Raw genomic sequence first — 12,712 nt, forward strand, 5'->3', positions numbered from 1 at the left:
TACTACACCACACAGGAGAACTGACAGCTCCTCTATACTACACCACACAGGAGAACGGACAGATCCTCTATACTACACCACACAGGAGAACTGACAGCTCCTCTATACTACACCACACAGGAGAACTGACAGCTCCTCTATACTACACCACACCACACAGGAGATCTGACAGATCCTCTATACTACACCACACAGGAGAACTGACAGATCCGCTATACTACACCACACAGGAGAGCTGAAAGCTCCTCTATACTACACCACACAGGAGTGCTGACAGCTCCTCTATACTACACCACACAGGAGAGCTGACAGATCCTCTATACTACACTACACAGGAGAGCTGACAGCTCCTCTATACTACACCACACAGGAGAGCTGACAGCTCCTCTATACTACACCACACAGGAGAGCTGACAGCTCCTCTATACTACACCACACAGGAGAGCTGACAGCTCCTCTATACTACACCACACAGGAGAACCAATAGATCCTCTATACTACACCACACAGGAGAGCTGACAGATCCTCTATACTACACCACACAGGAGAGCTGATATATCCTCTGTAAGCTTAATATCTTTATTTTATTAGCAATATAATGTAGTATTTTATTATATTACATTATACTTTATATGTTATAATGACTTAGAAAGCAATCATTTTGAGGTTATATATTTGGTTTTTCTTTTTTTACACGCACAATTTCTAATAGGATTGAAACCCCTTCTAAGCCTATTTTAGAAAAAAAAAGATATAGTAAATCCAAATTCATGTCTTCTGGGTATTGAAATCTGATTCGAATTTGCACATAATTGCTCAACTCAGAGATTTGTACTCTTAAGCCCATGTTCCTCCAGTCTCTTATGTAAAACCTTGATGTTTTACATATGAACCAAAACACAATTTGCCGTGCGATTTTCTTACAGAGGGGAATTCTGTGACTTCAGCAGGTTATACTGTCCAAAACGTTATGGTAATAATTAGAGGAGTTAGCCCAATAGAGTTCACTTATTTTAAGATGTTCTTTGAACCACTCACAGGGACTGTACATGTTTTTCCTGTACACGTTATCCAAAACTTAACCAGCAAAAAACAAGTCTTCATATATCAATGTCAACCTTAAAGATAGTTTTAAGAATGCAATAAGGCATAAGGCAAAACTGTTTTTTTTTTTTACTGGTGCATAAGGATAAAATTGGCTGCGTCCTTAAAGGGGTATACCCACCATAAACATTTACAGTATGTCATATCAGGATATGCCATAAATATCTGATAGTAATCCCCATGTCCGGTTGCCACATCCTGGCTCTATTGATAACGTGTCGACATATGTAACCTCTGTTGCCTGCGATTTGCTGCAGCGGTCACGTGTCAAAATGACAGGTCATCGCTGGAGACCGTTAAACAGAGATCAGCGGGGAATCTGAGAAGCCTCACAACAGGGAGCGCCAGGGGATTGTTAAAGGTAAGTATACTGCTTTTACGGTTTTTAACAAAATCTGCACTTGAGGTTCGGTTGCGGATCCGCATGTAATCTGCAGCAAAAAACGCAACACTAGATTTGATTCCCCATTGAAGTCAATTGAAAAAAAATCCACAACAAAATCCTTGCTCATTTCGCGACATGAATTGAAATGCTGTGGATTTAAAGTCTCATCCACTTGCCTGCTTCTAGATTCCGCTGCCGATTTTCCGTCCGGAAAAAAACGGACATAAAATTTGCAGCATTTCTGTCCCGTGTGGACTCACTTTAAATTTACAACAAATGCTTATCACAGGAGAAGCAGCATGTCGAAATATATTTAACAGCAGCCAAGCCAGCTCCTCTCACCTGGGAATGAGGGAAATATTGTTGGATTGTACAGTATTAGATACGGAATGAGAAGTTTCCTCAGCCTCCTGCTCCAGCTGTTTACAGACGAGAACATCCGCTAATTAACATCAGAGAAATCATTTACCATATAAGCCGGCACATATGTCCTAGGAAATTATAAAGCTGCCCCAAACTGGCAGATATAGGTTACAATAATCAGCTGCCACCGCATTTTAGAATTAGTTTTTTTATTTCAATCAGTTTGCGTAATTTAAAAATAGGAGAAGAGTTTACCATTTATTTAAAATACTATATGTCATTTTTTTTTTATTTTTTGAAATATTGTCGAATTGAAGGTAAACATACAGATTGCACGAATTAAAACTTGTCACATACGTCTGTCACATTATGTTTTCTTCTCCATTCACTGCTAAAGCTGCATTTACCATTTTAATGTTACCAGAGTGCAGTGAGCTGCCAATTAGATTCAGCTGTTTGGTCACATGACTGTAGTAAGCCGCACACTACCTTGTAGCAGAGGTGGAATTTGAAGCTCCTGGGACCCAATTTGTAACAGGGTCCCCTACCTACTATGCGTCATTTATAGTACTGGTGTCTTCTTATGTGGCAGGGACCCCTTATAGATACACCCCTACTGGAAAAAACAAACAAACAAACAAACAAACAAACAAACAAACAAACAACTAAAGCCCCTGTGCCACATAAGAAGACACCAGTATGATAAATGCTACAAATCAGTAGAGTGTGCATTGCAGCCCAGAAGCTTGCATCTGAACCCCCTCCCCCAGGTCATAGCGGGAGGACCGATACCCTATTCTTTCCACAGTCTATTTATCCATTCTTCTCCCTACCCTCTGCAGTCGCACAGCAGCCCGCTTAAACATTGTGGTGCCCCTCATATATAAACCACACAGGTGCCAAGGACAGCCAGCAGAAATGTATGTTTAGCTTTCGATGTGAATGGAGAACAAATCAGGATCTATCTCAAAATTAGTCACACAGCAGCTGGCTTAAATACTTTGGTGCCCCTCAGATAAACCACACACAGATCCCAAGCACAGCCAGCACAAAATATAATTTAGCTTTGGATGTGTATGGAGGAGAAATTAAGATATATCTCAAAATAAGTGACACAGCAGCATGCCTAAACACTCTGGTGCCCCTCATATAAACTACACACAGATCCCAAGGACCATCAGCACAAATGTATATTTAGCTTTGGATGTGAATGGAGAAGAAATCAGGATACAACTCAAAATCAGCATAAAATTCTAAAAAAAAATTATGTCGATTTAAATTGAGAAATGTTATAAACATGGCGATGGATGTTTAATATACTCCATGACAAAGAAATGGCAGATTCTTTGAGGTTGAGAAATACATAGATGATTTACTGCAGAAAATATATACACTGAGTGAAATCCAATATTTCCCATTTCTATGTGTTCTCTGAACCTTCTAAGCTCATTGTATTATAAATGTAATACATACACAAAAATTCAGTCCGTAAGATTATCTCACAGCGATAGGGAATGAACCCAGGTTCTGCGGTCTGGTGATATGTTTGGTGTTGAAGGAAATAATCTTTAGTCATTGAACTGAACCCACAGGCGCCGAGGCCCTGGAGCTGAACCAGCCATCCCCAGAGGTGATAATATGTATCTGAAAGGATATACAGTATTTGCTGCAATGCATAGAACCGTGCCATCTGTGTAGCTGGGCTCCTGCCATTCATGTGACAGGCAGAAGTGATTGATTCGGGCTGTCAGGGAACTGCCGCTTTGTACAAGTTCAGCCTGCATGCAAGCTACCGAAATTATTGGCAGCCACATGTCACTTTCCCCATTAAATCTTTGCTTGTCCTGGAAACAGCTGACTTGTCTGCATCACATCTTACTGCCTGCAGAATGTACTCAATACTGGATGCGTCCCAGATCCCTAAGTCAACTTGGTTTTTAAGAATAACTCCAAATAAATGCAATAAAACACAATATCTCTTTAACCCCCATTTTAAAATCCACAAAGGTCCAGGAAGCTGAGATATGGGGAGCTGTTGGGGATGAGCTTCTCTTTTGCTAACAGAATAATGGATCAAGTTCAGGACCACCATCAGGGCAGTATAGGTGGTAGTGCTGTCAGGACCTCAGATAACTGAGTGCAAAAATGTTTCCAGCCTCACATGTCAGCTGTCACTTGCCACCTAGTAGTCAATGCATTCTGGATGTAACCTCTAAAGAAGAGCTATCACCTCTCCAGACAAGTCTATTTTAGTAAATACTTGTATTCCCCATGAAATCACAATTCTGGAACATAATTTCTTAGAACTCTGCAATGTGCCATTCCTCTGTTATTCCTCTTAGAAATGTAAGAAAAAATTGACAACTGGGTGTTCTCCTAGTCAAAGGGGCGTGTCCCGACTCAGTCTGATAATGTCAGCCCTGATTGGACAGTTTTATGCCTCATTCAGACGAGCGTGTGTCAAATTGTTTTTCACGGTCGATTTGCCGACTTGAGTGTAATAAGGGATCCGTAAAACCGGACAAAAATAAGACATGTCCAATTTTTTCACGGGCCGTTCACAAGGTTCTTTTAAAACAATGGCCATGTGAACAGCCCCATAGACAAACATGCAGCCGTGTGATGGCAGTAAAAAAAACGTCCGTCACACGGACAATTTCAATACTCGTCTGAATAAGGTATTAGTCTGTGTAGGGACACGCCTTCCGACTGGTAACTCCCAGTTGTCGATTTATTCATAAATTTCTAGGAGGAAGAACAAACGAAACAACTTTGCAAATAGTCTTAAGAAAAAAATTTTTTTTTAAAAAGAAACTCCTACCATTTTGTGTATACAGCTCCTATGCGGAGCTATGGTTGCAGGCTATAAACAAACCACATGTGTAGCCTGATCCTGCAGTCATGTATTACTTCTTTAAATCCAACAGACAGTAGAACAGGGAGATGGATGAGAGTAACAGAGGACTGCAGGATCAGACTACACACTACTGTTTGTAGTCTGTAACCATGGAGACACATTAACAGCATAAGGTCTGTAGATTATTTTTAGTAAAGTGTTTTTTTATAAAATTGCTCAATTTTTTTTTGTTCTAGATGCAATAGAAATTTCCGCAAAGTTTTCGTTATCGAGGACGACTGAAACAAGAATTTAGTCCTACCCTGCAAACATTATCGAATTTTATATATGAATTAAAGCTACAAATTATGTAAATATATTCATTTTTATCTGGGTAATTGGTGTCTCAAATGTTTGTCATGATTTTGACTCTCCTCCACATCATACACGACATTCTACTTTCACGTTTGCGTCCTCCATCCATCGTTCCTCGGGATTGCTGTCATCTGTGTAGCCAATGTTACATAATATAATTATAAAGTGGAGCTCATTGAATTTATTGCAGCAGTTAATTATGGCTGCAAGGTGGGGGGGGGGGTAGAAAATAAAGACTATATCCACCAGCAATGTATGATTATAAATAAGATCTAATGAACCTGCTCATGTGTGAGATCACTTGTCATTATACCTTTAATAAGGGGCACATAAAATACCCTGGATGTGTCATCACACGACCTGTGCATCTCCCATTATGTCACAATAAACACACGAATGACAATAAAAGTGCAAAACAAACAACTAAAAATACTAAATATATACAGTAAAGATCCTTTTATCCAGCATCAAAAGGACTAGGATTATCCGACGGCTATAGAAACGTATATGAAACTCACCTGTAAGGATAGAGAACCTCCTGAGATGCCCCCCCCCCAGGGGTGAGTATCGGATAGTATATTATTTTATGGCGATACTTGTTCTAGGAAATTTTTTTAGAAATTCCCAGATAACCCCTTTAAGGCTGTGGTTATATGTCGTTGTTTATGTCGCTCAGTTTTTCGCCAAGACCTGACAAAAATGCACGGTATGAGCACAGCCTATGCCTGGGGAAACAATTTTTGCACATCCAGTAAAGCCTGTTTAATATGTTCTAGCCTGTTTGGTCATCTAGAAAACTTTACTGGAGAAGTCACCAGTGTGACCTGCGGCAGCCACAACTCCACATCTTATAAAGCATATGAACAGGGGTTGCATTGATGGGACAAACTTGGGACAAACTTTTTTAAAAAGTATTTTAAGCCTTTTCGGGACTTTAATATTAATGATCCATTAATATCAGATTGGTGGGGTACCATTCCTGGCACTCCCACTGATCAACTGATTGAACGGGCTGCGATGCTCCGGCCAGCGCCATGCTACTTTTATTGTTAACCAGGCACAGCGCCATAGAGTTTGTAGTGGCTGTGGCTGGTATTGCAGATCACTACTGTTCAGTCCTATTCATGTGAACGAGACTGAGCTAAAAATGCCAGGCACAGCCACTATCACATATATGGGGCTGTGCCTGTAAACAATGGAGAAGGCCTCTTCAATCAGCTGATTGGTGGGGGGTTTCCGGGCGTCAGACCTTAACTGACCTGCTATTAATGGCCTATCCTATGAATAATCCAGAGAAAACCACTTTAAGGATCAGAACTCTCTGGTTATTAGAGGGGTTGTCCCATCAGGGCAATCCCTGTTCATATGCTCTGATAGGTCCAATAGACATCATAGAGGGGACTTTCCTGCTCTGGACCCCTCTATGAGCCAGAGTCAAGCTACGGAGCATTGGCTCTGGCAGAGTCGGACCATTCATATATTACATGGACCACCATTCATCTGATGCATGACTGGCCATGGCTTCCTCTGGCAAAATCAGCCAGGTTCCCAAGGGTCACTGTAGCGGTTCTTATATTAGGAGTTGTCTATGTATAATAATAATAATCTTTATTTATATAGCGCCAACATATTACGCAGCACTTTACAATTTAGAGGGGACATGAAACAAACAATATCAGACATTACATAGTGACAAAGTTAATTTACTATTCAAACCTGAGGAGTGAGGACCCTGCTCGCAAGAGCTTACAATCTATGCGGAAGTAAAGGAGACACAAAGTGTAACAGTGTTTGTTCTGTACAATAGTCCGTCCATTTTTATACACATGCGGTGGTAACATAAAGCTGCATGAGCCGGTCACCCGTCAGTATCCGTGTATGACGGACATGAAGAGAAGGAGTGTGAGGGAATCTTATTCTGATGACTAATCTAAAAGGGGGGCCATGGAAAGGAGTCAGATTAGGGAATGTTATAGGCCTGTCTAAATAGATGTGTTTTCAGGGCACGTTTAAAACTGTGGATATTGGGAATTAATCTGATTGTCTGGGGTAGCGCATTCCAGAGGACGGAGGCAGCACGAGAGAAATCTTGGAGACGGGAGTGGGAGCTTCGGATTATGGAGGATTTTAATCTAAGGTCGTTGGCAGAATATAGAGCCCGAGTAGGGTGGCAGACAGAGATGAGGGAGGAGATGTAAGGAGGTGTAGCACTGTGGAGAGCTTTGTGGGTGAGAGGAATAAGTTTGAATTTTATTCGGAAGGGGATGGGCAACCAGTGCAGTGACTGGCACAGGGTAGAGGCGTTGGTGTAGCGGTTGGTCATAAAGATGAGCCTGGCTGCTGCATTGAGGATAGATTGGAGAGGGGAGAGTTTGGTGAGGGGAAGACCGACTAGTAATGAGTTACAGTAGTCAAGACGAGTGTGAATCAGAGCAACAATGAGAGTTTTGGCTGTTTCCTCCGTAAGAAAACGGCGGATTCTTGAGATGTTTTTGAGGTGAGGTATTGTTGAGCATGTGTAGTAGCACAATATGTTAAGACTTACCCAGCAACTAAAATTTCAAAGTCTCCATCATTGTCCACATCAGTAATGGCCACCCCGTAGTTGAGTTGTGTTGGGTTACTTTCATAGTCTGGTGGTAGTACCGTGCTGGTGACAGCTGTGAACATCGGCTCTGAACGTTGAGCTCCTCCGCAGCAGAGAACAATGGAGAGTAGCAAGACAAGGAATATCATCTTTGACACCTTAAAAATAAAAAACATATGTTCCAATCAAACCAAATTTCCACGTCAAACAACATTCGTAAACAATATTCAAAATCATGACAAAGAAAACATAGAACCAAATGTATGACACAAGAATTACAACTCCAACCACACACAAGAGTGATATAAAAAGTGATGATAACATAAAATTACAGTCACTTTTACGGTCACTTCTTGATGTTTTTGAGAATTTTTGTACATTTTAAAATTGTAAATTTATAAGATTGAATTTTGATGTTAAATTTTGCTCCACAGGGGCGGAACTGGAATTCATGGGGCCCCATAACAAAGTAAATAATGGACCCTCACCACCTAGTTTAAATTTAATTATAGTAATATAAACAGTAGTATAAATAATTTTACTTGGGCAAAGAATGGAGAGTAGTGTCATATATCAGATCTTCTTCACAAAGAGGAACCCACATTTTAGTCCTGGCTAGAAGAAAGCAGCCAACTTGTTTTCCTTCCCAAAAATATACGACAATCCAAAACTTGAGTGGACCCTTTGGGCTCTGGGCCCCTTTGCAGCTGCTATGACTGCTACGATTCTAGTTACCCAATGGGTGCTGGTAGCCTTAAATAAGTATGCAATGACTAGATCCAGCTATTGGACCCAGCCTTAGGGTCCTTTTACATCGGACAATTTGGGCCGTAAAAATTATCGCCAATTAACGGCGCTCGTTTGCTCCTTTCACAAGGAGCTATGATCAGTAATGTATGGGCATGAGCGCTCGCTACTATGATCGCTTGGCCCCATACATTTCCATCATGTCGGCAGCACATCTCCCTGTTTACACACGGAGACGTGCTGCCGACAACGATAATATTTTCTGCTGCATAAATGATACGGTCAGCCGATGAACCAGCATTTGCTCGTTCATTGGCTGACCGTAGCCCTGTTTACACAGTGCAATTGTAAAGGATCTGCCAGGCACAACTTCTGTGGATACTCCCATAGGTAATCAGTCTGCACCTGAGTCTATGTCTCTGAGACTGACTCCATCTTCCACCACTCAGGATGGCAGGCTTAGGAGTGGGAGAGCCTATCGCAGCCTGGCCAGACGGAGCTAGCTCCCGCCCTCTGTCTATTTATACCTGCCTTTCCTGTTCCTCCTTTGCTTGTGATTCTTCTCGTGTGGTTTCCTGGCCCAGCTACAGCTTCTATCTATTTGATCCTGCTCCATACTGACCCTGGCTTTCTGACTACTCTCCTGCTCTGCGTTTGGTACCTCGTGCACTCCTGGTTTGACTCGGCTCGTTCACCACTCTTGTTGCTCACGGTGTTGCCGTGGGCAACTGCCCCTTTCCCTTTGCTTTGTGTTCCCTTGTCTGTTTGTCTCGTGCACTTACTGAGCGCAGGGACCGCCGCCCAGTTGTACCCCGTCGCCTAGGGCGGGTCGTTGCAAGTAGGCAGGGACAGAGTGGCGGATAGATTAGGGCTCACTTGTCCGTTTCCCTACCCCCGTCATTACAACAATGATTGGGAACGAGCCTTCATATGAACACATGTTTGTCTGATCATTGGCCCGTGTAAAATTGCTTTTACTCTATGGACAAGCAGATATATTATTGCAATTACACAAAGGGTCGGAATCATATTTTAAATGGACCCCTATAGGGTAAAAATTAATAAACTCTACATTAATAATGTATTCACCTTGATATACTGTATGGGGTCCATATTAAAGTAGGAATAGTTGGGTCACATCCATGTATTCAATGGTTACACAATTATCACAAGCTTTTCCAGTTGGTGCCAGGAGGGTGCCAACAAGCCATTTTGCCTTGGCAAGGATATTTAGACATATGGATAGGGCAGCACACTTTTGCCCCGGGTAAAGGAAAGCCTAACTACAGCTCTGATCAATATGGGTCTATTATGGGTTTATTATTTTGCACCCGCACTACGTCTCCACGACCCAGACCCCCCCCCTCCCTCCCCCAGGATCCCTACAGAGATCTAAGTTCGGATCAGCAGAACCACAGGTGTGGGGGACTGGTCCAATTACTACATCCCCAATACGGATGATAAAATGTGACAATATTATGGCTCTAGTCCTTTTTATTTCATGACAGACTGAAATTCTAAAAACCATTGAAAGTTTAAAACCTCTGTTAGGGGTATGTATACATTTGCATCTATCAATTTTTTTATTGCTCAATTGCATATAAAATAATGATATGCAGTCACGTGTTACTCTTTAACATCTGCCCCCTCTTCGAGCGTCTGTAGGTTAGCAGCAGGAGGGGACAGAGGAAGTGGAGTAACACATGACTGCAGGATCAGACTACAGAGGGGTTGTTTGTAGTCAGTTTCCATGGAGACATATTGGTCTGAATAGGAGTTGCATATGTAAAACGGTAGGAGATTTTTAATCAAAAACATTTGCAAATGTGCCTCAATTTTTAATTTGCACTGGAGCAATAAAAAGTGGTTGCAAGGTGTACCTACTCTTTAAAGAGACTCTGTCACCACATTATAAGTGCCCTATCTTCTACATAAGGAGATCGGCGCTGTAATGTAGGTGACAGTAATGCTTTTTATTTTAAAAAACGATCTTTTTTCACAACGTTAGGAGCGATTTTGGTTTATGCTAATGAGCTTTCTTAATGCCCAAGTGGGCGTACTTTTACTTTCGACCAAGTGGGCGTTGTACAGAGGAGTGCATGGCGCTGACCAATCGGCATCATGCACTCCTCTCCATTCATTTACACTGCACTAGCGATATAGTTATATCACTATGTGCAGCCTCATACACAAACCCTAACATTACTACAGTGTCCTGATAATGAATACACATGAAATCCAGCCTATGTGTACTCAGAATCCTGACACTTCTGAATCTCTTTAAGGTCTCATTCACACGACCGTAATCTTTATCCGCAATTATGGATCCGTAATTGTGGATAAAATACTGACCAGTTGCAAACCATGAACTACTTATTCTGCTGATTTTTTTTTTATTGTATCTCAGAGCCTGTATGTTGAATTCTTCTATATCAGCTCTTTTGCGGTATAACTGTCAGCTATCATCAGAAGTAACCAGTATATAGCAGCAATCAACACAGGGAGTGCTATACTCAAGTGGAGCACACATCAACCATCAAAGGGGAAAATATGGAGCACAAATGGACATAATCACAGTATTCCGGCCTCAAGTGTTTTCCTTTTATACAATGTATTCCGCAGAATCTCTAATGTTCCTTACTGTTACCATGGCCCCTTCCAGTGTTCTTCGCACTTACTAGATATCTACAGAAGATTGAAACTTCATAAAGTCGTTTATAGGCCTGTCTGTCGCTGTGAACGATCAAATTTATCAATAGGCTATAGTCATAAAAATAGTAGGAAAAAACCGAATGCAAAGTAACTGCAGGAGCCGTCACTATGCTTTATGGTTATAGTTATACCCATGGTTCAAAATATATACTGTAACTATCCATATCTATCTATCTATCTATCTATCTATCTATCTATCTATCTATCTATCTATCTATCTATCTATCTATCTATCTATCTATCTTCTATCTATCACATGTCTGTCTGTCTGTCTGTCTGTCTATTTCATATCTCCATCTATTTACATACAGTTTCCTCCTTATCCTCTTGTAAGACATAATCCCTTAGTACACTGATATATCTTATACTTATGTTGTTTTTCTCTATTGCACTTTTTATCATTTCTATTTTCCTTCTAGTTAATTTGCATTACAATATGGAGATATATTTTTTCTGACAATCATCTGCCATCTGTGAAATACTCCATTCTACTTGATAATATTATTCTACCTTTATGCTTGAAAAATTATAGAGATTTGAAAAGAAAGAAAATAAATCATCATCTTTTTAGAACCTGTATGGGAGGGATACTTTATATTTTACCAGTGTGTGCTTGTATGTACATGACAAAGTTTCCCATAATCTGGCACATCAAAGGCCCCAGGGATGCCAGAATATGAAAATTTTACAGTAAATACAGTACTTTATCTTTAAAAAACGTATTAAATTAAATTTTTTAAGGCCAAAATTCAGTGCTGATTAATTTCATAGTCTATATTTGCATTGTATGACACAAATCCCCTGCTTCCCTTTACACAGTGATAGAGTAAAATGATAAAACTCCAGCTGCCTGTATCCGCCACAAGAGGGAGCTCCCATCATACGAATTTATACAGCTCCCATTCAAATCGTTGTCTTTTAGCTCCCTCTGGTGGTGTCTTCATAAAACCTGAATTTTATAATTTAACGTAAATTAACTTTTTTTTAAATTCACATAAATGTTAGGCCCAACATTCTGTGCTGTTTAAATTCCTAAAATATATTTAGGGGGGGGGGGGTTAGCTTTGTTTTTCGATGTCCAAATCTCCGGTATAAACATAAAGTTAAATAATAACATTGTGTCCGATTGCAGTCACCACTAGGGGGAGCTTACTGCATGCTGAGTTCAATGTATTAGGTTAAATGCATAAATATTTTGCAGTAAGCGCCCAATGCTATTTAGAGTATTTGGAGCTCTATATCAGAATAAAATATATAATAAAACTAAAGTAAGTGATGGCATATCGCTGATCAGTGCGGGTACGACTGCCGGGACTCCCACCGACCCTGGGAATGAAGGTCTTTGGTGTTTAACTAGCTTGACTCCTTCACTAGGACGGTCCTGGCCACCTGCTGTGTAGGGAAGAAATGCTGATAGTTCCTCAGTCCCTTCATTTTCAAGGTCATCGGGGGTCCCAGAGGTCAGACCCTCACCAATCAAAATGTTATGGTATTTCCTAATGATAACATTCCAAGATGGGAATATTCCTTTAAGTCTATGACTGTGAGTTTTGTGAATATTCTTGTATATTTTTACTGACAGATGGAGCAATGGTCCGTATAT

At 40.8% G+C, this 12,712-nt stretch overlaps 1 protein-coding gene across 4 annotated transcripts in view; it reads right to left on the bottom strand.

The window, feature by feature from the left end:
- Window positions 1-12,712, bottom strand: part of CRTAC1 (cartilage acidic protein 1) — a 365,203-nt gene that overhangs the window by 298,444 nt on the left and 54,047 nt on the right. For all 4 annotated transcript variants that reach the window (XM_075843067.1, XM_075843068.1, XM_075843069.1 and 1 more), the window contains exon 2: window positions 7,609-7,808. In XM_075843067.1, the coding sequence (XP_075699182.1) occupies window positions 7,609-7,808 (200 nt within the window). The remainder of the gene's footprint in view (window positions 1-7,608; window positions 7,809-12,712) is intronic.

The sequence above is a fragment of the Rhinoderma darwinii genome, chromosome 11 (genome assembly GCF_050947455.1).
Source record: "Rhinoderma darwinii isolate aRhiDar2 chromosome 11, aRhiDar2.hap1, whole genome shotgun sequence".
NCBI classification, from domain to species: domain Eukaryota; kingdom Metazoa; phylum Chordata; class Amphibia; order Anura; family Rhinodermatidae; genus Rhinoderma; species Rhinoderma darwinii.